General features: G+C 41.0%; 1 protein-coding gene across 2 annotated transcripts in view; it reads right to left on the bottom strand.

The window, feature by feature from the left end:
- Positions 1-23,645, bottom strand: part of oxsr1b (oxidative stress responsive kinase 1b) — a 44,300-nt gene that overhangs the window by 8,176 nt on the left and 12,479 nt on the right. The window contains exons 3-12 of one of the 2 annotated variants that reach the window (XM_084939380.1): positions 19,271-19,379; positions 12,428-12,569; positions 4,108-4,163; positions 3,769-3,878; positions 3,334-3,435; positions 3,109-3,242; positions 2,759-2,807; positions 1,305-1,370; positions 1,104-1,226; positions 834-911 (exon numbers count right to left, since the gene is read on the bottom strand). In XM_084939380.1, the coding sequence (XP_084795506.1) occupies positions 834-911; positions 1,104-1,226; positions 1,305-1,370; positions 2,759-2,807; positions 3,109-3,242; positions 3,334-3,435; positions 3,769-3,878; positions 4,108-4,163; positions 12,428-12,569; positions 19,271-19,379 (969 nt within the window). The remainder of the gene's footprint in view (positions 1-833; positions 912-1,103; positions 1,227-1,304; positions 1,371-2,758; positions 2,808-3,108; positions 3,243-3,333; positions 3,436-3,768; positions 3,879-4,107; positions 4,164-12,427; positions 12,570-19,270; positions 19,380-23,645) is intronic. The other variant, XM_084939381.1, reaches the window with a different exon arrangement.

Genomic DNA, 23,645 nt, shown 5'->3' with positions numbered 1-23,645 from the left:
GTTTTCCAGGTTGGTATTAAAAATATGCAGAGTTTGAATAACTGACCGCCGGTTCATGGAGTCTGGAGATATAACGAGCTTTAGAGCCAGTGAAAGTTCAGTTTGCCATCAAGCAGCCAATTACAAAGCAGCGAGAAAGGAGCAGACACTGTTTTATTCCCTTGATGGTTATTAGTGCACTTAATGATCGTTTCCACGGCTAATAAGTTACCTGCCTTGTTTTAATTAAATGTGATTTGGTCAGTAGAAATTACAAAAAAAAAGTTACTTTAAAAAGACAGATTAAAAATACAGATGGCTTCCAGGAACGGTAACTCTCACGCCTTTGATTTAAATAATGCTCTCCAAAAGCAAAGCGCTAGTGATAATCTGAATCCAATTAAAATCTAACACTTCTGTGAGAGCTACAGTTGGTTTCCTCCCCTGTGAAATATATATCTTTTTTCCCTGTTTAAAGACAGACCTGCAATCCTGACTAATAGATTCTGATGAGAATGACTTGTGGGTCAAATTCTAAAAACATATGATCTACAGCATGTCCAGATTTCAGCTCAGAAACAAAGCAGTAAAGTTTTCCTGCAGTCTGCTAATTACTAGTGTAAAGTTACAGAAAGCTAAAAACAAACCAAGCATTATCTCAAGGATAACAGCTTATTTATGTGCAGATTTGTTTTTCTATTCAAACGAGACCTGCTAATCGGTTTCATCACAGCTCTAAAGATAAACTTTATAATCCAGCTTTTTTTCCCCTCATGAGGCTTAACCCAGCTAACATGTGAGAGTCCTTCCTTGTTAGGGGAATGCCATCTGTATTAGGGTGGCAAGTGAACAACCCTGGGTGCAGGCAGCTCGAGAGGGTAGGAGAAGCGCACTTGTCGCCTGGGGGCACTAACAGGCTTCACCTGCTGCTCCTTGGCCATCAGACAGAACACACACACACACACACATATAGGTGAGACACATGGACAAACATGCTACTGCACAGAATGACAATTTAAACAGAGCACAGTGATCAAAGGACAACACAACACAACACGTGGACTACAGCTAAAGTGTTAATATGTGCATGTGAGGGGGGGAAAAAAGGAGGAAGTTCCATTTACCCGTATGGCTGCAGCAGCTGCTTTGCCTTCTTCGCTCTCTTCATCGAGCTCATCGTCGCTCCATTCCCATTCGCCGTCCTCTGTTTTATGCAGCCGACCGCTGGAGCCTGGCACTCGACGTACCTGATGCATTCACATGTAACACATCTGAGCTGATCTTCATAGCAGTAGAGAAGCAGGTTTAAAGCTTTGCTGCCTTACCCTTTTTGACCTCTCCGTTATTGTCGGCGCCCTCTGAAGCAACTTCTCGTGTAAATACTCGTGTGTCTGCCAGGAGAGAAAGAAACATACTCAAAAATCATCAACATTTGTATTTATTCAAACATGTTTGACGAGGAAAAAGGAAACTTATCATGGGTCGGTCTGACTTCTGGTCAAATTTAGGACTGAATTCAAAATAGTCTTAAAAACATGCAACACTTGGATCCAATGACCCTGTATACACTCACTGGTCAATTCATTAGGTACACCAGAGGTATCACTAAGACAACTGTGCATTCAAAGCTGGGAAGTATCCACCAAATTCACCAAGAAGTTGACAAACCGATCCAAGAAATTTCAGAAACAGCCACTAAATATACCACCGTCTTTCTGACATGGTTACAGACTGCACATAAAAGGGCAGTTACTTTACTTTAAACATGACAGCTTGACCTAGATTTGAATCATATACGCACACTTTATTAAGTACACCTCTTAAACTGCTTGTTGCCTTGTTGAATCTACGCTGCAAAGAACTGAGTAAGTTTTGGTGGCAAAAGGAGATTCAACCGCCTACTAGTGTGTTGTAACATGGCACACGAGTCCACTGAGGTCATCAAAATAAGGGCCTCTAATTTTACATTGATGAGTTCAAGACTTCTACTGGGCAACGTTTTGCTGCCAAGTTATCAAAGTCTCACTCTGAGAGTCAAGTCAGCTAGTCTTTTTAAATCTCATACTAAGCCTCAATCAATAAGATGCCTTACTGATGACTGAAGTTACAGCACGTTTGTTAAGTATCCTTGTTTGCAAGATAACAACAAATAACATTTAACAAGATGAACAGAAAAGAAATTCATAAATGGCTGTTTAAAAGTAGTTCCTGCATGCTCAACAGCACACCAGCTATAAAAGACTGACAAAGTCTGCCCTCTTCTGTCCACCCACGGTACTGTAGTAATTACAGCAAACAGGGATCACAGCTAGAAAACCAACCAGGTTGTATTTGGGCTGTGTGACTTGCTGAGCCAGCATTCTGGTTGTTCCAGCTGCTTGGGTACTGGGCAGCCAGACACTGGCGTTAGACCGCTTATCCCTGCCTTTGTTAGAAACATAACAATAATAAGAGTAATGCTGCAATGATCTCAGCTTGGGTCAGACACACTGACAAGTTGAAAAAGTACCCAAAGTGCACAAACTGTTATTGGTTTATTTTCATCTTGTGACTCATCAATTACATCCCCTGCTTCTATCAACTGAAAACTTTGCGAGCAACAAACAATCCATCCAGTCATGAACAGCACAGTCTGAGCTGAGGCCATTCACACACAAACACTAGAGCGGACACAGACCTTTACTCATCAACCGCCTCGAGAGCTGCCTGAAGCAGAGATGCTGCTGACTCACTGTGCAAAAGATTCGGTCTAAGTTGTGGAGGCAGCTCAAACACCTACCTTTGCCTTCTGAAAGAATTTATGCTTCAACAACTCTGATGATGTTGGCCTGAAAAAGAACAGCGACGCTGAATTAGTTCTGTTAATCTGACTGATTCGGCTTTGTGGCTGCCAATAATACATTTGTAAATGTTGTACAACTAGTTTTTTTTCTAGTGAAACAATGTTGCTGGAACAACAAGTCTGCTCAGTATGACTCCAATTAGAGGTTGCTTTGTTTCACATGTAAATCCGCTCTACTCAGTGTAAACTGACAGACTGTAAATCCATTTTGTAATTACTGCAGATGAGCAAAAATTGCATTTGATTAAAAAAAAAAAATGTATACAAGTAAATTATAATAAAAGCACCTTTTCTCAGGGTCTTTCTGTAGACACAGTGAGATCATCTTCCTGAAGGATTTGCCGTATTTCTTTACCATCTCCTTATCTGTGATGCCGGTCTCCAGACTTGGAGGGTCATTCTGCAGTGTCAGCATTAAGACCTAAAAGACACGAGAAAGACTTTGACTCACATCTATTCACCGTTATGGTAAAATAGTAATAATCTAGCTTGTTAGGCATATTAAACTGTACCTTCATCGGTGGGTATTTGTGATAAGGTGCAGCTCCTGAAGCGAGCTCAATGGCCGTGATCCCAAAACTCCAAATATCTGCTTTGAAATCATAACCCCTCACCTGTTCAAGAAAGACACAGTGATTTACAACTTTGTACCGCATCACCTCATTCAAGTCAAAAGCTACATCAGAGTCCTCACTAGCTCCAGCTAGTTCTGCACTGCAGTAAAAACAAAATGCAAGATAAGACTGTTTAATAATAATAATAATAATAATAATAATAATAATAATAATCTGCTAGTTTAATTCCTCCTGCCTTACTGGTGGTGGTGCAGCAGAATGGCAGATTTCTAAAACGGTCTAAAATAAGGTCAAAACAAAAATGTCTGCTTTGCAATTGGCCGTTTGTGCCTTCAAGAAACTCGGCTACTTCCTTCCTAGACGAGGACTGACCTGCTCCATGACCTCTGGGGCCATCCAGCATGGCGTTCCCACGAAAGTCTTGCGCACTTTATTTCGAGTGATGTCACCTCCCGTGGCTAGAAAGGCACTGACGCCAAAGTCTGAATGAAAAGAAAGTGAGACAAACACAGACAAATAGCCCAAAGCAGCGAGTCAATAATGTTATTGTCGAGAGAGCGTGTTTCCCTCCACAGGCTGCAGCTCCTGTGCATAAATACACCGAGAAACATTCAGATGTTGAACGGGGGAGCAATAAATGAGGCTGCGGCACATTAACTCCAATCACTAATGACAACAGAGGAAAGGCGCTGTTGCCTTCTGGGTAAATACCTGCAATCTGCACTGAACCATCATCCCCGAGGAGAATGTTTCCAGCTTTAAGATCTCTGCGAAGACAAGACAAGAATTTGTATATGAAACGAACATTTCCCACACAGCCGTCACATCAAAACTGCAAAGACATTTAAAGTCTGAATAATTTGAGTATGAGGAATTCTTTCAGTTCAAACCCACTTACAATTTGTAGGAGGCATCATCAAGCAACTAGCTCTTATAATTTTAGCACCATTTCTTTTGTTGAAAGACTTCATTACAGACACAGTCTGTGGTTAATTTGTTCATCCCTGCTCAGCCTCCCCTGGTGGCGATAAGAGGATTCAGCAGGGACGGCTGCCTGACTGCCTGTCTGCCACACTGAACGAATACTGCCACCTCACCAGCCAGACACAGAGTTGTCATAGCAACAGATAATGACGAAGGGTCAAGCGAAAGGCGAGGATATAAAAAAATAAATAAAAATAAATAAAGGATAGCAGCAGTGTCACTGAGGACCACAGCTAGTGCTCTGTGCTGTCCAGCCTCTCAGGAAATCAATGTACATTTTAACACTGTAACACTAAAAGCTCACAGAATGCCAAGTACAGATTACTACACCCGAAAGATTTGCTTTCCAGAAATCACCCCAAGACTGCACTTTAAATTGCATCGGCAAGCAGACAAACGATTCAAAGGAGACAGAATCGGAGTCACGGAGCAGTTTATGTTGCTACCAGATGGAGGCAGTGCAGTAAAAAGCCTGGAAATCGAATGCTGTAGGATCCAGCCTGCAAACTAAAATGCATCTGAATGAATGTAAAAATAGAATAGGCTTCAGAGCACAGTGTTTGAGATGAGAATGACACAGCTTCCAAGAAACAAAGGCTCTCTTCACCACTTAATTAGGAATATAATTCAATCCAGAAAGACTGTAAAAGAACAAGCCAAATACCAAATATGTGGAGGGGAAAACGCTGCAGAGAGAAATGTGGTGTTTGCACAGATTCTTATGATTCTTGATGAAAGATAGTCAGACAAGACGAGTGCTGAAGCACGTTTACACCTTTAGATTTTCCGATTTGTCCAGAGGTTCCAGTTTATCAAAAACTACTCAAGGAACTAGAGAAGGCAGTTTGGCTTCAGGCCTTTTCTCCTGCAGCTACAAGCTCAGTGCACAGTTTTACCCAAGAAAGTGTGCATAAGGGAGCCAAGAGTTTGTAGGCCACGCTTTGGATTTTTGGTTCAAATGCTGATGAATACTTGAGTGTAGAGGCCACTTTCAGTAAGAGTGCTTCACAGAAAACACCACACAGCCAAAAGATGTTGTAGTGACAGGGAGTGGGTAAATGCTGAGTACCAGAGGGAAGGAAGGCAGCGAACGTGACAATATTAGGACATTAGGAATGTTAAAGATGGGAATCCATGCTTCAGGGCTAAATGACTTTATGGAGAAGCAGGCTGGGATACTAAGCATGCTGGTTGTACCAATGTCTTCTCTAAGCTACAGCTGAGGCAGAAAGAGCTGATTGTGCTCAATACTTTAATGTGAATTTATATCTAGGGGAGCCCAATTATGTAACAGTCACTGTAGGGACACAGATGCAGAGGAACAGAAAGGGGGGATGAGAAGTGAACATGACAGCGTTTGCTGCTGGCTTTGAGACAGACTGTTAGAAATGTCTTCTGTCATACAAGTGTCTGAGCTCGTGGTTCTCCAGCTTGTCCTGCTGTCACTTCGCCGCCCTGACATAACAGCTCTGTGACATCAGGTCACAGTATCTCATAGTTCCCTGCACTTGCTACTTTTTCTTAGACGACCATTTTTACTTCAGAAATTAGGATAGGAAAATTTTACGTCTGATCGTTAGATGTTGCTATTTAAAACAGGACTGGAAGGGTGGTGCTGAGTGGACCAACTAAGCTAAAAGGAAGGTTTGGAGGTATCCTCAGATTACCTCTCCTCATTTGCACAGTCACCGTCTTTCTCTGAAGGTCCAGTCGTGTCTTTTCATGCTTGTGATTCAGCATTTATTCTAGCTATCTTAGTAGGTTCTTTTCAGTATTAAAGTCTAAGCCTAAGAGTGTACAGCCAGTAGTTTGGGCACAATAGTCTTCTGAGCAAAATACAAACACTGGTAAGTAGAGCTGCCACAAACGATTATTTTGATAATCGACTAGTCACCGATTATTTTTGCGATTAGTCGACTAATCAGATCATCATCAACTGGACGTAAAACGTACAGCTTATTGCACCAGCAGCATCTGCTCTTATATAACTATCATTAGCTTACAGCTTTAAGTGTTTAAGGTATGTGCTAACTAAAAATAAAGACAAGATGATAGTTTATTAAATGTTAATGACATTTGCAGATTGTTTCGCTGAAGTTTAATAAACTCCTTGCTATCTAAAATATAACAGGACACCGGAGTAAATTCTCGAGCATCTCACACTTCTGATAATCAGCTGTCTGCTCGATGTTTATTCAGCTGTGTAAAAACTATAACTTTAATCTCAGCCAAACCGATTTACTCAGGAACAAATAAAATACTAAAAAAAAAGCCAAACAATAACATTTTAAGTTATCTAAGTGACTTATATATATTTAACCTGAGTAGCGAAAGACGGCGGTGGGTTTGAAAACGATTTGCCGGGAGTCCGATGTTCTCACGGCTCTAGTGAGCCTTGCCCCCGGCTCGCTATCGAGCTAGTGGGTAACAGACGTCTCCGAAAACGTCGGAGCGCTTTTGAAAATATGTGGTGTCTTGATAAACTGAGCAGATATTTGAGGTTTACACAGCTACATTCTCGCCTGAAAATATGTTAAACGTTTATTTTGTGACCCAGAAATAATAATAAGAGTAACATTAAAACTAACTAGCTGCCGCCATTGTTGGAAACTGAGCTGGGCTGCGCTATGAATTCTGGGACACTGCTTCTTCTTCTTCGGGGTTTAACGGCAGCTGGCATCCTTGTACATGCAGTGCTGCCATCTTCTGTTTCAGTCCGTTATTACACCCTTAAATCCTATTACTTATTCCTGCGTCTTTTGTGATCTTACAAAGCTTCAAACGACGCGTCGACTATTAAATCAGTCGTCGACGATTTTGATAGTCGACGTAATCGTGACTAGTCGACTAATCGTGGCAGCCCTACTGGTAAGCTAACATGTTCACAGTTACAAGTCAAATATGTTGGTGCTAGCAATGCTGACTGTTGCATTGGCATGCTACATTTGCTAATCTGAGTTAAAAAACAGACTACAGCTAAAGCAGACAGAACAGAGGTGTTTAGTTCCTAAAACTCTATATTTGAATTAGATTACATTTTTACTTGTACTTCCTTATATTAAAAGGTGGGTTTTTAAGCCTTTTTTTTTGTTTGTTTGTTTTTTTTAAATGGTTCTTTCCACATGACCTCAAATTAAATTATATGTAGCCCATTAACGTCGCCTAACTGTTTTGATATTTCACTGGACATTAAAATTTCAACCTGCTGGAGGCAACAAGGGAAAAAAAGTTATCAGGATTCAAAATTGGAGGATTGGAAAATTTTAAAGAAGTACTTGAGGGCCGCAAGAAGTTGCAATCTGAGTCATTATGTCCCAGTGAATCAAACTCGTCTGCATTGTGTCTCTTTACAACAGGGGACTCGACTCAATAAAACCAGGTGGCAACCAGTTATTACATAAAAACAAGGTCAACCATGCCTTGCCATGCAATGTCATTTTGCAGTATTTTTGAATTTGTCTTAAATCTGTGAGGTTCTGGTTGAATGTAAGGAGTTAATGTGGATTTCTCTGCATGCAGACAACAACAAATTTGCAATTTATCATAGTTAATCACAAACAGATTGCATGTAATTTCCAATTTCAACACATTCAACTGCAAATTAAGAGCAGATTGAGTCAGTGTTAGTGCCAGTTTATCGCAGTATTGATGCACCAAAGTCACTTTGAAGACAACAACTGACCGTTACTGATCGCAGACCTGGTCCCTGTCTTCAAAGCAACTATTTTAAAAGGCAAGGAGACTGCACGTTTATTACACATGATTGCAATAATTTAGCTCTCCAACCACTAACCACTGTTTTTCCTAGTGTGACTGTAATATTATACAGCTGCTTAGGTATTTCAAACAGGGGGAAAAAAACCCCACTGTTGATGTATTGATACCAATGGACAAATACTCTTTGTTTCTCAAAACAGCTTCTTTTCAAGGTACATCAGTCCTAACTTTAATGCTTCTTTTATAAAGAAACAGTAATGTTAGCAATGATTCTCTCATGTCCTCAGAGTGACTTCAGCATCTACATTTCCATATATGACATCATCATCACCACTGCAGTCGTGACATGCTCCTGTTCAGCTTGTTGAAATTGACCGAAAACAAATAATCCCTCGAAAATTATTTTGTATGAGGATTTTCACTTATAACACGCTCTGCTGTGAAAGAAAAACACGTGAAGCTCTCCATCATTCACAAAGCGTGATGAAGACGATCTAATTGAACCTCCTGCATTCATTCAGGAACTGTGTAGGCTGTGATTCACTGCAGTAGATTGTGATGCTCTGAGAAAAAGGGCTGCAGAGTGTGGCCAGTCATTAAGATTCACAGGAAAGGAAAAGGAGGAGGAGGAGGAGGAGGAGAGAGGAGCTGGTGACACAATGCACCATGCAAGTTCAAAGAAATACTGGAGCAGATATGGGGTGGGGGGAGTAAATTTAAAGAAAAAAAAAAAACTAAACTCAGAGTTATCAAGACATATGTTCAGTAGAGTGTTTCGCCCCCTTATATCCAGTGTAACCAAATTCTAAAATGTTTCCAGAATTTAAAAGGTGTTATCTGAGCAAAAGATACTAAATGGTGAACAAGATACATGTGGTGTTTTCATATTTATGACCTGCTGAAATTATAGCCGGGCAATAGTCAGGTGGGAACAGCCATGGTATGAAACTGTCAAGAAGATTTATCATTCTCATCTGGCAGACTGTGCACCTTGCATCTCCACCAGGTCACCTCCTATGACATTACATCCCGGTGCCAGGCACACAGTGGCCCTAACAGGGCAGTAAAAAGAAGGTTTATTAGGTGCCTTGTGGATCTTCTGCAGATTTTTCCATCCTCCCCTCTTTCCAGAATGCCATCATCCCAACAAAATTATTTTTCTTCTGCATCCACTTTAATTGCCGTTTCCATATCCCTGAATTTCACATTGTATTTGAAATCAAAAGCCTCTCTGGTCCCAGAGACCACCATGACTTGATCATACCCAAACCACGCAGTGAGTCATTTGATCGGCAAAGCCCTCTCATGTACCTCATTAGTGAAGTTTAAGAGATGAGTAACACCAAGAGCTCACCACAACAGTAAGATCGCTGCTGCCCAGGAGGCTTTAGCTACTGAACTCCAACAAATCAACTTGGAAAAAAGTCAAGCACAAGTTTTATTCTTCTCTTATGTGTTTGGTGACTGAATGCTGTTAAAATTAGAGGACAAGTGTCACCTTTGAATCAGGGACTTTTCAGACTGCTGTGAATGAGAAGGTGAAGCAATTCACCGTCTTGTGATAAATGTCTCCGCTTCAGCCCACAGCTCAGGTCGTAAGACTCTAATTGCTTTCCTGCAGTCCTGGCCTGCATGGAACGTATCATGTGACACTTTCTGTTTTCCCCTCCTGTCTCATAAAGCCTCACCCCCTTGACTCTTTCCTCACCCCTGCCCCGAGGCTCCGACTCATATGACCCAGCTTACACGGGGTGAAAACAGGGCCGTACGTGGATGTTTACATCAGCAAGCGCTCGTCAACTCGTCAGCGGACCCTTTACTCTCTTCACGTCAAGAACTTTCAACGCTGGAGTTACGTTACATTTTCATTCTCACAAATCACGCCTTGTAGTCCAGGGCTGGAGTGACGTGGAGGATTAACGATCTAGTCGCGATTCTATATTGTCTCCTTCCAACAGACACCAGTAAAAAAGGCAAAAACATTTTTCTGGCACTGACTGATAACCCTGTCAGATTATGCTGAAAGTTGACACTTGCATCCTGCAGCAGAGGCACCGCTGCGGTGGAGTTTTCTTTTAATTAACACAGTAATTTAAACAGTGTTTATTGTAAGTCCTTTTACCTCCATCTGTAGTTTCTATATGACAGAGTATTTTTCTAATTAGCAGCTTAATGAGCTGATGATATCATTGTCTATTAGTTCACCTACACAGCTGTTGACAATACATTCCTCATCCGAGCTCATGGTCGAACAAGCCTCTCTCCGTTTCTCATTGGCATGCTACTCTGATTACTGCTGAGCACTTATCCATGGCAAAAAGCTATGCATTATTTACGCACGTAGCCTGACCTAGGCTAAGCGAATGCCGGTGGGAGAACAGAGGAGTGTGAATAAGTGAGCAATGAATATTACATACGTAGGAAATATTGTGGTGGCTTAGAGTTCATTATAACAGCCTGAGTGCAGGGACTTAGCTAGGTCTTGAACTGGCTTAAAGGGGAGCTTTTGGTATTTCCTGTGGCATGCAAATCTGTCATTGACACATTTAACTTGCATATTCATAGAGAAACTCTTTATCATCATTAGCCTGTGAAAGCTGTGAGTCTGCTTTCAGATGCTTTTCAGCACCTATTAAAAACACAGTAATTAAGCATTCACAGTTTTTAAACTAAGATGATACATCTAAATTGAACAGACTGATTTTCATTCACAATCATTCTTAAGTGGTAAGCCACAAAGCAATCATTGCTGCTTTTTCCCCCATTTGTTGCATCCCACTGGTGAAGTATTGCCACGTCACAATATACATAACAATGACCCTGACCTTCAGAAGTGAACGTGTCCATTACTAGTCCGCAGTCAAATGCCTCATCTGATGACTAATCTGATACAAACCACTAACATATCATTTTCTTAAAACAAAATCAAGCAAGTTCAAAATGATTCTTTATCTTAAAGCACTGGACCTTATTGTAGCATATCTGTTTATCCTGTGGGAAAGAAACCATTTCAACTCATATTCCATACTTAGAAAACTTTCTCCTGATTGGCTGCCCCTCAAAACAGAAGGTTCAAACAGCAGGTGGCTGCAACCTTTAACAAACTATGTAGATATAAATATATTTTTTATATTTATATCTGTATTTATATCAGTGGGTGGCCTTCCTTCAGGGCAAGCTAGACAGGCAGTGCTTATCCAGTGGGGGGGAGACAAACAAGCAAACAAACAAACAAAAAAACCCACACACATCTTCTCACCTATGTGCATCCGTCCTAAAAATTACTGTCATCTTCCAGCTGCAGGTGGCTATTAATTTAACTATTTCAGTATGAATCTGTAGCATGTGTCATTTCATAGCAGTGTCCGGTTTACAAAGGCTGGAGCTGGGCAAGCTGTGATGTCACCAGCTTTTTCTGGTTCTTTATTCATGCCCCTTGTGGATAAACCTCTGGTCTTTGATGGAAGATTGATGGGAAGACTAGCATGCTCTGAGATCAGTTACTATCTGCGTGTTTATGGAAACAGAACTAGCATTTGCGAGTTTAAGTTTTCTCTTCCTAGCTACCTCGGACAGTGTGTACAAAGACTCTGAACAGCCCATTAGCTTGGAAATCCTTGACGATGGAGAAGGGGCATAAACTTGTGCCACTTGTGGTTTAAAAAACAAAAACAAAGCACGAGGACAGCAGGCTCTAGCAATATTGTTATATTATGAGAAATTACTTCATTGAGTTCAATTACCAGATTTGCACAACCTTAATTTTTTTTATTAATATTTTTAACCCCCTTAACCATCTCACACACCAATTCAGCTATGGCTGTTTAAAATTGTATTAATATACTTTAAGTCAAAGTTTAGGCCTGTTTTTTTTATTACATTTGTTTTTCTGTTTCTTTAAGAAACTTAAACCAGAACAGCTCTACTACAGATGTGTGATTGACATAGTCCATTATAAAAACCTTTAATGAGCCTAGTGAGAGCAGCCATTGCCATGGCTTTTAAGGAAAGACGTCTGAGCTTGATTTATGTATTCATTAATATTAAGGACTAATAATTAAATCTGCATGTCAAAAACATCAAGTTTTGGAGGCCTACCATGAATTTATACAGGAATCTCTTCTATGCAGACAGCATGATGTGATTTAATGTTGCAGTTACACACATATTCACACATATGCTTCAATACAAATACAAACTGCCCAGCATAAAAACATAACGTCCTAGGGTAGCATATTATTAGCATGACACTTATTAGAGCGACAGAGGAGAGAATATCAGGGACTGCGTTTCTGCTCAATAAACCCTCAAGCACAACAGGCCTGGTTACCTGTGGATCTGTCCGTTCTTGTGTAGGTACTCCAGGCCCTCAAGAACATCTCTCAACACTGTTGCTATGCTGGCCTCATCCAGGACGCCGGTCTTGTGCTCCCCTCGTGAGATGATATGCTTGATCACATCCAGCACTGAGCCTGGAAAGCAAAAACATCTCGACTTACATTGCAACTCTTCATTTTACTTTACTGCTAACAATCAGTTTTCAACAATGTTCAGACTGGTCAGAAAAATCGTTTCTCGTTGTAAATGATGATCCAGAGTCACCGCAGGCCAGCGTGTACCATTTGTTAAGTCTACTCTAAACCAAATCCTTTTTATGAAAACACATACTTCCTCATGGATTGGCAGACATTCAGTCAAGATAACTCAAAGTATAATCTTACATTGTTTGGACAAATTAGATTTTGGGGTACACAAGGATCTTTCTCCCAGCTCCAGTAAAACTGATTTAATTAAAGGAAAAAACAAATCATTCAGCTTTGTTAAGATAGAGCACTTTAACCATAAACAGCTCCATGACCTTTTAATTTGGCAATGGCAAAACAAACAATAGATGGGGAAATGGAGGGAGACTGGAACAAGCCAGAACATTAATAACCAAAGGGTAAGCCCAACCTTTAGAAGAATCCCTACTGTCCTAGGATTTTTAAGATCAAATAAGAAAACAGCAGCTACGCTTGAATTTCTGATGAAAGTGTAAAGTATCACATTATAACTTTAACTATTTATTGCCATAGCACAGTCATACTTTGTACAACAGTACAACTAAATACGGTCCCACATTGGTGCTAGAAGAAAGGCCAGCAAATCACAATAAGTAAACACCATATGTACAGCATGTGCAGAAAATAAAATATACAATATATGCAGAGAATATTTTCAGAGATGCAAGTAATTACGGAACATTTTAAGATCAATTTCAGCACAGCTCAGTGATTTGAGTCTTGATTATTGCTCTTATATGAAAGGGGACAAAACTAAGCACAACCTCACATGAATGGCGTTGGAAATGGATCAAAATCCACACGGGGGGGGGGTATGTCATCATTTGAGGGTACGGGTCAAACAGTTGTTTTTGTCTTCAGTGAATGGAGAACCAGAGTAGCTGTGTTAACTGACCTGCCCTGATTAGAGCAAAAAAAAGACAGGTCACTGTGTCTCCAACTGCTTTGCTCCTGTTACATAAAAGAGTGCTATAACTGACTGCTGTCAGTATACAAGCTCCTTTGTGCAGCTTTCCACAAAATAAAAAAAGAAAAAACACACAAAAAAAGCAAATACCTCTCAGAAAAGAGGTCGAGTTATTTGCATTCTGTGTGACAGAAAATTGGGCGACACTGGTGAATGGTAATAAAGCAGAGAAGCGAAAAGAAAGCCACTTGCCTGACAACCTTTATTGTGCTGCAGCGAGACACAAACGTCACACAGCCACATCTGTGCATCTGTCCCTGCAACTCTAAAACAGAAGCTGGAAAAAGGTCCCTTTAAGGTCTGGCGACGACTCATGACAATTCCAGGTTAAACTGATTGTGTTTTAACAAACAATGCCAGACTAGAGGTGCAAAGATATTTATTTGCTCAATCATTTCAGGATGTCTTCGCCTGCGGCACTTAGTCGAGCACTCGCTTCATTACCCCAGAGGAGCCGAGGATGATGGGCCACCTGAGACTAGACAGTGTTATTACAGAGTCGTACACACAGCGAGACAGAAAGGCAGAGGAAGAGGGGAGCGAGGGAGAGACGATGAGTTCAACGGGTTTATCGCGCAGTGACGGTGCAAAGCAGAAAATGTGATTCAGCGCTGAGGGAATGAAACAACGAAAATTCAAGGAAAAAAAAAAAAACACATGAGGATCGGCAGGAAATGCATCCTAGATGTGTGTTTGAGTGTGAAATAATAGGTGTGTACGTGAGCATGTGAAGGAGTGAACTGGGAGAGTAAAAGAAGAGTGCAGCTTCGCTTCTCTGATGTGACGGCTCTTTGAAGCTCATTGAGAAAAGGCAGCCGGTTTGATTTTCTCTCCCCTCCTTCGTATATAGTTTCCTTCCTCTCGCAGAGCTTCTGCTCAGTCTGTTTTCCATCTCCATATGTGAAATGGCTCGATGGAGGAGAGAAGGAAAGAGGTGACAGCTGACAATGAGGGAAGCTTTGCGGAAAAGGAGGCTAGGTGAACAGAGCCAAATCCAAATCAGGGGTTATGTAGTCCAAATGAGCTAGCAGATGAATAATAGGATGATTATGAAGCTAATGTGGCAGAGCTTACAGGCTTTTTACGCAAGAGAATTTGAAAAGTCATGACTCCACTTGACCTTTATACTATTAAATAAAAGCATCACTTTATTATAAGGCAATGTAGTATTTCACCTTCTTGCCAAGAGGTAGATTAAAAGATCATTACTAAAAGTCTTTATTTCAGAACACACACCGACCAGAACCTCTAAAGTCCACTAACAGGGCTGTTGAGGCTCAGTAGGTAGAGTGGGAGGGTCTACCAATCCAAAGGATCGATTCCCCAGTCTGCTTGTTGAAGTATTCCTGGGCAAGCTAGTTACCCCCTGTGCGAATGTGTGTGCAAATGTTAGACAAAGCACTTAAGTATTTAAAAAAGCACTTGTATGAGGATGAGTGTATTTGATTGGGCTGTAGTAAAAAAGCGCTTTGAGTGCAGTTACAGTAGAAAAGCAATTTATAAGTAGCGGTCCATTTACTTCAGCTGATCTAATTTATTTGTTAAAGATGTAAAATATCAATAATCTCCTATGGTAAGATTTACTTGCTACCTGATGGTTTTTTTACAGAGGAAAGAAAAACCACCACATACATTCAAAACAATACTTGACAGGTGGTTGGATGATTGTACGAGTTGTCTATCACTCCATACAGTGGGCTAACTTTAAACTGATCGGTCGCAAGGGCCTCGAGCACCGTCTGTGCGACTGTCCGCGCTGATTGTATCTCTTTAGGCAACTGCTGCTGTTTTTGTAAAGAAAACTTGCACCTAAAAGAGATTCTTGCAGGAAAGCACGTTCACAGAACTGCTCTGGCAAGTGACTCGACAAACCAGCTATTATATCTCACTTATAACATGCTCAAAGCTGCATGTTTCAGGTGTTGGCCAGTAGTTTCTCATGGAACACTGCTTGGTGAGTAACTGACTGCTTGGCTACAAGTGAATAGCTTGAAATCTGGAGAGATTGATTCTCTTGTGATTGTGATCTCATGAATTGTGCAAGAATCCCACTGCCTGGCAAGGCTGCTGACAAGTCTCTTTTAAACTAAAGTGGCCCGAGGAAAAGGTCCCGCAAGTGCAAACACACACAGCATGATGCAGGCTTTGGAGGATTACTAAATGCCAGCCTTGTCAGCCTCTTTCAGATTCATCTGATTGAACTCTTCATGCCTCATTAGGTTGTTTTAGCAAACTGACAATGACTGACAGGTTAACAGTCCAAAGGTTCATTCTGCATGGGAAAGACACCTGATGGGTTAGAAATCCAGAGGACGAGTTCTTACAAATCACAGGGAATAAATTAAGCCTGTGGAGAATATAAACACTGCAAAAATAATTATTTCAATTACATTCATGCACATTTTTAGTGACTAAGAGGCAGCACTTTTCCATTTCTCTGCTTTATCTATGAACATCACCTTTGCAGTCTATTCTTATGATCAGAGCAGGAACTTTGAGATCTAGAGAGAGGATAAGAGAGTAAAAAAAGGGGGAGGAGGGGTATGGGGAAGTGAGAGCTGTTGCCAACTGTGCTAAAGGCCAATGGGGAATGCCAAGTAAAGTTGGAGGAAGAAAGTGACGGCAGCATATGGGAGGGGTTGCAGCAAGGCAAGGGTGGTGTAAAAATATGGTTACTGGTTCAGACTGAAAGAAGCCTCTGTCAGAAACTTTTAATAAGATGCAAAATTTTAGGAGGGTTGGATTTCATAGTCTTCTCTACGTGAACCTGGAGACGCCTCGAAAAGCTCCCCATCAGCTTTTAGCAGTAGCTGAGGACCACGCTACGATCTGAGAAATCCACCGGCTCCGAACTCGGCAGAGCTTTTTCATGTGCTAAATTCAATCATATCTGCTGTCAGCCGGGCTCTACTTTGGATGGCAGTGCATTGAGCTCAGCAGCAGCGCAGGTACAGTTGGCCGGGAAAAGCTGCCGATCAATCTGGAAACGCATTCCTTTTCATGCTTTGGTACGACTCATTCCATCCCTGTGGGTTTCCGAAGATGTATCTTCGTTGAGAGTTGAGTCAATGACAGCTTAAGCGACGCTGTAATGAAACAGTCCTTCACATGTCACATTCAGAACAGGAATTTCCTGAAAAACTATGCCTGCAGCGCACCTACTTTGAAACTCAACTCTGCAAGTTAAGCCTTGAATGGGAGAGTCAGATAAGAGATCCGTCCCGTGTTAGGGTTAGACCTCAAATACATTAAAGGGAACATTAAATCTACAACACTGTGGCACATATACTAAAGAAGCATCATCACCAACTTAATACTTATCAAAAGGTGGCTAACAGCGTGCCACTCTTATCCCAGTAGCACATGCTAGTCCTCAGACGTGTTGCCAGTTAGGAGTGGAAAACCCCTAAATGGCACTTGAACATGCCAAGTCAGACACTTGGCATTCAACTAGTGGTTTCTAAAGGTTTCTAAGAACTGACTTCAATTTACAAACTACTTTTAGTGATCTAATTTTTTCTGCTTCTGTGCTCGTTGGCTTTTACATTCTCCAAATCACCGTCTATGATCTCGACGACTTACTGAGATTAGTGTCCACTTCAACAGGTCTCTTATAGTTTGCAGTACCCTTTTCCCATACACAGATTTTCCAAAGGCATTCAGTCCCAGATGTACTGCATTTTCATTTTCACCTACCTAAGAGACACACATGAATAAAGTTAAGCTAACCAGCTAGGCCCAGCTCTTTCTGGTTTAAGTTATTGCCTTATTGGCCAAGCTCCTATCAAAGAGGTCCTCAATATTATTCAGCTGCTTGTTCAGACAGCATCCTCTCCTGTAGTCAGACAAACTTTAGTGTCTGTTAATGTGGTCGGGCACTAGTACGGACAGCCAGGCAACACTAATCAGAAACTGCACAAGTGGAGAACTGGTTCATGGGCTCTGCTGCCTGACGCTGCAGAGAACAAAAACTATAATCACCACCTGCAGTCCAAGAAGGGGACGTTGGAGTTTGTCAGCAGGATAAGAGACTCACTTGAGAGGCTGATTACATTTGTCTGTATTATCAGTCTCACACCATTATAATTCTAACTGTAAGATAGTTAAAGTAACCAAGTTATTCTATAGCTAAAAGTACCCCCAGTTTAGAGTTCCTTTTGTGTTAGTCAACATAAGCAATAGTCAGAAATCATCTTATTCTTAATGTTATAGTTTCAGAAAACATAAATTATGTCTGAATGTGTGAATAGGTGTTGCAGTATGTAATACAACATTTTTCTCTACTAGCAATGACACCTGATGAACTTGACTTTTTAGCCAAAAACTGTTTAAAATGTCTTTAAAAAAATATCCAAAACATGTCCAGTGTTTATCTGACCAATTGTTGAGCTGTCATCAGTCTTCCAGAAGCATAAGAAACAAATCGCGGTGGGGCTGTAGGGTGGAGGGTTTCTTACGCTCCATCAAGCCACAGCAGCTGCAGACAGAAGCTTGCCTTCCCCTGGGCTGGTATGCTCTGCCTGTGGAGTGATGGTCTATAAACTCGACCTCATTTCAGGTCCGTCTCCATGGCAGACGTCGCCATGGCCATCATTTAATTACTCTGCACAATAAAACCCAACATCAAGGCCTTCTGTTAAACTGGGATAAGGGGAACGAGAGAGCCCATCTTGAGTGGTGTCTGCTCCTGCTGTGAAGCTGGCCGTTTGCTTAAGCGTCGCTTGGCGGGCACAGTGCTCCGGGCACAGCTGCAAGACGGCTGCCAAGGGACTCCTGACTCGAGTATCTGAGTGCACCAAGCACGCCACCTGGGCACTATCCGTTACAGTGGGACGCTGTTTACACAGGGGGACTGGAGTACCAAGGGAGTGTAAATGTTTAGTATGTTAGTGTGTTTGTGTACATTTGTGCTTGAACAGCTAAGTGTTCGAGATGGAAAGCAGGTTGAAGAGGCAGATGAGTGGTCTCTGCATCACTGTGAACAAATCACCATCACTCTCAATACTCTCATAGATGACAAAAGTTTGGCAGAAAACACATTTCTCTGGATGCCTTTTCTATCTCTGCAAGGTCCAAGGTAAAATCTCGACTACCTCACAGCCCTGATGGAAAAGCGCAAATACATGTTGTTGATGAAATTAAACCTCAACAATATAATCAGTTCCAGATGTAACAGTTGTATTCTGAGGTTTTCTTCTTCCATGGTGGCCTCCTCTTCACGCTCCTCTCACTAGTTAATTGCAGCACTGCCACATGGATGCCATGACGCCAGCCTGTGGGTTGTTATTACCTCTGCCCTGTCATTAGCTCCAGCACTGTACTGAGTTAAAGCCCAGAAAGAACTGCAGCTCACAGGGGACACAATGAGGATCAGTGTTGTCACATTCCCCACAATCACAGTTAACATCACCGACAGCAAGAAGCCCAGCTTTCCTAACACTCACACTCTTGCCAAAGAATTGTGGACCCCGATAACATAACTTAAGGGGGCAGGACAAACAAATGGATCCTTTGCATCTTCCTCTCAGACAGTAATTTCATTCTAGAACAAGATTACATATAATTGCCCGAGGGGAATCAAAATATTTAAATTGATAGGTGTTGACAGATTATAAATAAGGGGGTGGGGGGGAGCATCACTTACCGCCACTGAGCAGCTTCATAACCAGCCACAGCTCATCTTTTACCACAAAGGAGGTGTAGTAAGACACAATGTTGGGGTGGTGGCACTGGCTCATGGCCTGAATCTCTTTCTGTTAAAGGAAGAAAAATGAAATATAGGTTAATCTGCTAACACACACACACACACAGAGTAACATCATCATTTCATTAAAGTGGCTTGAAATTTTCAGAGCCAAAAGGTTCTATACCGATGATTTGAAGAGCAAGAAAAACATTTTTAGAGCTCTTAACAGAGTCGTCGGCTCTAAGATGAGCTATCATAAGACTCAATACATCTTACTTGTGATTTCATCTAAAAAACAAAACCAAAACAAATAGAGCCTAATAGCTAAATATAATAACTTCACTTCATCCAAAAAGGATGAGAAAAGCTTGGAGGGAACAAACTGAACAGTCACGACAAATGCATTGATGCTGCTGCTATTCTTTCAATTTAGCGTGATCCTTAAAATTTTAATGATGTCAGTACTCACAAGAGACACAGACACAGTCAGTGTAATGCACATCTCTGCAAAGATTAAAAACAAAAGACAACGCAGTCTGTACTCAGCCTTTTATACAGCTTTAAAGCTGTGTGTGTGTGTGTGTGTGTGTGTGTGTGTGTGTGTGTGTGTGTGTGTCTGTGTGAGTGAGTGAGTGAGAGTAAAGAAGGGAGCTGAGGTAATGCTGGCACAGAGGTCTAATCCATCACTTCAGCACCAGTCCCAAATTCATTCGAGGACAGACAAGCTTCCTCAGAGGAATAAAATCTGTCCGACTTCGCGGGTTGAACCACTGATTCACGCAGGTTTTGAAGGCTCAGCAAGTGAATGAACCTGTAGCTGCAGAGCCACCACAACTTATTTCTTATTAACCACTCGAGCAGAAGAGTGTCAGGAGACCACCAACCACTTTTAAAATCCTTTCAGTTTTAAGTTAAATAGTGCCAAAATTATCAGCTGTCAGTTGTTCATCTGTTGATATCGGCTTTCACAACAGCTGATAAAAGCAACATTTAAACAGTAAAGACAAGAGAAACACCATTCAACCCTAGTATGAGTGTTGAGTAAATAATAAAAATTACAAAAAGTTTGGTTTGTGTGTCCAAAAAAGAAATAAAAAGAAATTTAAGCATTTTATATTATATTTTTAATTTGGTTGGTTTATCAAGCGACAGCTCAAACCTTTGCTAAAGTTTCTGTACTGTGTGCAAAATGGAAGACAACCCTCAGTTTTAACTTAATATTATAATCTTTGAGTATTACAAAGTTAAAGCCCATCATTCATCATTCCCATCAGTTAGTTTTTCCAGACGGCTGAAACTCATGCTAATTTTAGTTTACTTTTGTTTAAATAATTCCATTGTTGTGTGCAAACAGAAATAATGTATGCTTTCTGCAGAACGCTGAATAGCCATGTTGAAGGAAAAAAAACCCTTGGTGATTGGCTAATAATTTTGATTCAGATTCAGATTAGACACCATTTCATCTGAACATATAGTATAAACTAGTATAAATATACTGTTGATACAAAAGGTGCAAACAACGTTTTAAGATGATTTGGGGTTTTATCACAATTACGACACCCTCCTATTACGACATTAGGTTGCCCCCCGTAAGGTGCTTAAAGGAGAAGCCTTAACACTCAAGCTAAGGTATCAATCAATAGATGCCTGTGAGCCAAAGAGTAAGCAATCAAAGTCAAATATTCAATCAGCATAAATGCTTAGCTACACAAAGTGCATTAGCAGCAGCAAGCATCTGCTCCAGAGTCATCACTATTGACTCTGGGGTTGGTGAGCGATGCAGTGTTGTCCTTAGAAGTCAAAAAGAGGGTTAAGAAGGTGAAGTGACATAATAATAAGGGAGTCTACAGGCGTGCATGAAAGTGACTGGACCACAAAAATTATAGACATGTTTAAATGCACACAGAGTGTAAAGGGCAGTAGTACCCAAGTGTCCCAGAAAATAAATAAATAAACAAGGAAAAAAGACACTGAGAAACCTCACAGATGTTTTGAGTTTACTAACCAACAGGTGAGCCCACATACCCACACTTGGCTTCTAAACTAAGTTATATTTGATCATCAAGCAGCTGAATAAATTTAAGTCTGTCAGTGAAAGTGAGCCATGTGAGTCGTCTTCCCCATAAGGGTGAGACAGGCTCGCCCTCCCTCTTCTTTGCTCTGTGGACCAGGCAGGGTAACCCCAGCAGAGAAAAACAATGAGATAACAGGGGATATATGGTACTCGGGCAGTTGGCAGTTCTCATCTTTTCCAGCAGACAATGTGAGAAAGGGAGACTCTTTGTTGTGAGGATTAGGTGGCTGTAAACCCATTCTGCAGCAATGATCCTGGAAATGCTCTCATGACACAAAACACATTTTTTATATTTTTAACTGTGCAACCTTCAATACTTGATGCTCACTCGTTGTGTTTTGTCTTGAAAGTAGTTCAAGTATCTTCCAAATACTTTACCCGCATAAACTGCAATGTCATTGACTTTGTACTTTATGCAATAGGTGAAATTCTTCTTCAATCCTCTTAATAAAAGGAACTTGGTCAAAACATTAAACCTAAATTGAGCAACGTAGTCACTGTGCTAAACATAAACTGTTGTCAGACTTTGTTTTTTTGATAGACCTCATTGTCATCCACATGTTCTATATGCTTTCTGTTGAGGGATTACTGAAGCTGAAATCATAAAAATTGCAAAACTACTTCCTCCAACCAGTCTTTCACCTGGCCTTTGTTGGATGTTGGGTGTTACGATGACTTCATGCCAGCGCATAGAGCCGTTTCATTCACTGCATCTAACCTGCAAAGCACACAGCTGAGACACCTCTGCACAACAAATAAGTTCACCTGGACCAGATTACAATTAGGATTTTAATATCTAAGCATTGAAGAAATTAGAAGAAGCACCTTCGGTATCCTAAATAGGACAAAATGTCGAATCAACTACACTAATGACCAGCTGTGTGATATTCATAAGCTGCATGAGTATGCACATTAGCTTATATGTAATAAATGATTCATCTCCTCAGAGACCCCTCACTTCCTGGTTTAATGCTACTGACAGAATCCTGGTGCCACTGCAAAAACTGTCATCTTTACTGTCGTCGTTTGATTGGCTACTGTTCACGGGTTGGGTAGTGTTATGCTTAAACGATTACAGTTAAACAAAAGGCTCAGGGTCAGAGCTTGGGCAGCACAGCAGCATGTCTGAGTAAAATGTGGGTGGGGAAAAAATAAATAGCGCTTTGTGTATATATGTGTATGAAACATCCAGAGAGACAGCAGAGGACATAAGCTGCATGCTTGTAAATGACACCACAACACACTTAGTCACTCTGTTTTTATTACATAATTATTTTGGTACAAACATTAACCTGGTAGTGTGGCACTGTGTTGGGATTTACTCACTTAACAGAAAATTCGCCTGCATTTGTCCTTAATTTTGAACACGACATGCGCTCTTCAACACTACAGAAAGATTATATTATGACAACAACAAAAATTCTCATATTTCAGGTTTGTTTTTCCTTTTAAAATCTTTCAATAAGAGACTGCCCGGGGTCTTTCCCTGACTCACAATGGGCCTTGGGGAGGTACAACTGCTCTGCATGTAGTTAAGGTTATCTTACACCCACTGGCTACTTCATTACCTCGGCCATATTGACATGATAGCATCACACCGTTGCTGTAGACTTCTTGGCTACAGAGCCATGATGTGAATCTCCTGTTCCACCACATCCCAAAGGTGCTCTGCTGCACTGAGATCTGGTGACTGCAGAGGCCATTTGAATACAGTGAACTCACTGCCATGTTCAAGAAAACAGTTTGAGATTATTTGCGCTTATCCTGTGGCACATTAGCACACTTGATGCAGCCATCAGAAAGTGGGTACACAAAGTATACCCACAAAGGCTTGGACATAGTTAGCTATAACACTTCTATTGATCACCAGGGTGGTTTTCTCCTGCTACAGCCCATTTTCAAGGTTTGCCATGTGTTGTGTTCAGAGATGCTCTGCTGCATACCTTGGTTGTAACAAGTGGTTATTCAAGTTGCTGCCGCCTTCCTATCAGGTCAAAGCAGAGTTGCATTGCTCTGAGTGGCTGATTACATATTTGCATTAACATGCAGTTGAACAGAGATCTTTTAAAGTGGCCAGTGAGTGCAAGTCTGCGCACTTTCCTGATATTTGTTAAACAAAAATGTATTTAATTCTTAATTAAATTAAGTCCAACTTGGTTAAAACAGTTTAATTTCATACTGGTGATTTTCCTTTGATGGAAGAATAAAACTGCTGCTCTCCATAACTGAAATTATACTGTTTATATATAGAGCAATAAT

This window comes from Perissodus microlepis, chromosome 9 (assembly GCF_051167445.1).
Source record: "Perissodus microlepis isolate ML-2025 ecotype Zambia chromosome 9, ASM5116744v1, whole genome shotgun sequence".
Classification (NCBI taxonomy): Eukaryota; Metazoa; Chordata; class Actinopteri; order Cichliformes; family Cichlidae; genus Perissodus; species Perissodus microlepis.
The sequence above is the reverse complement of the archived record's forward strand: the minus strand, read 5'-3'. Positions and strand labels throughout refer to the sequence as shown.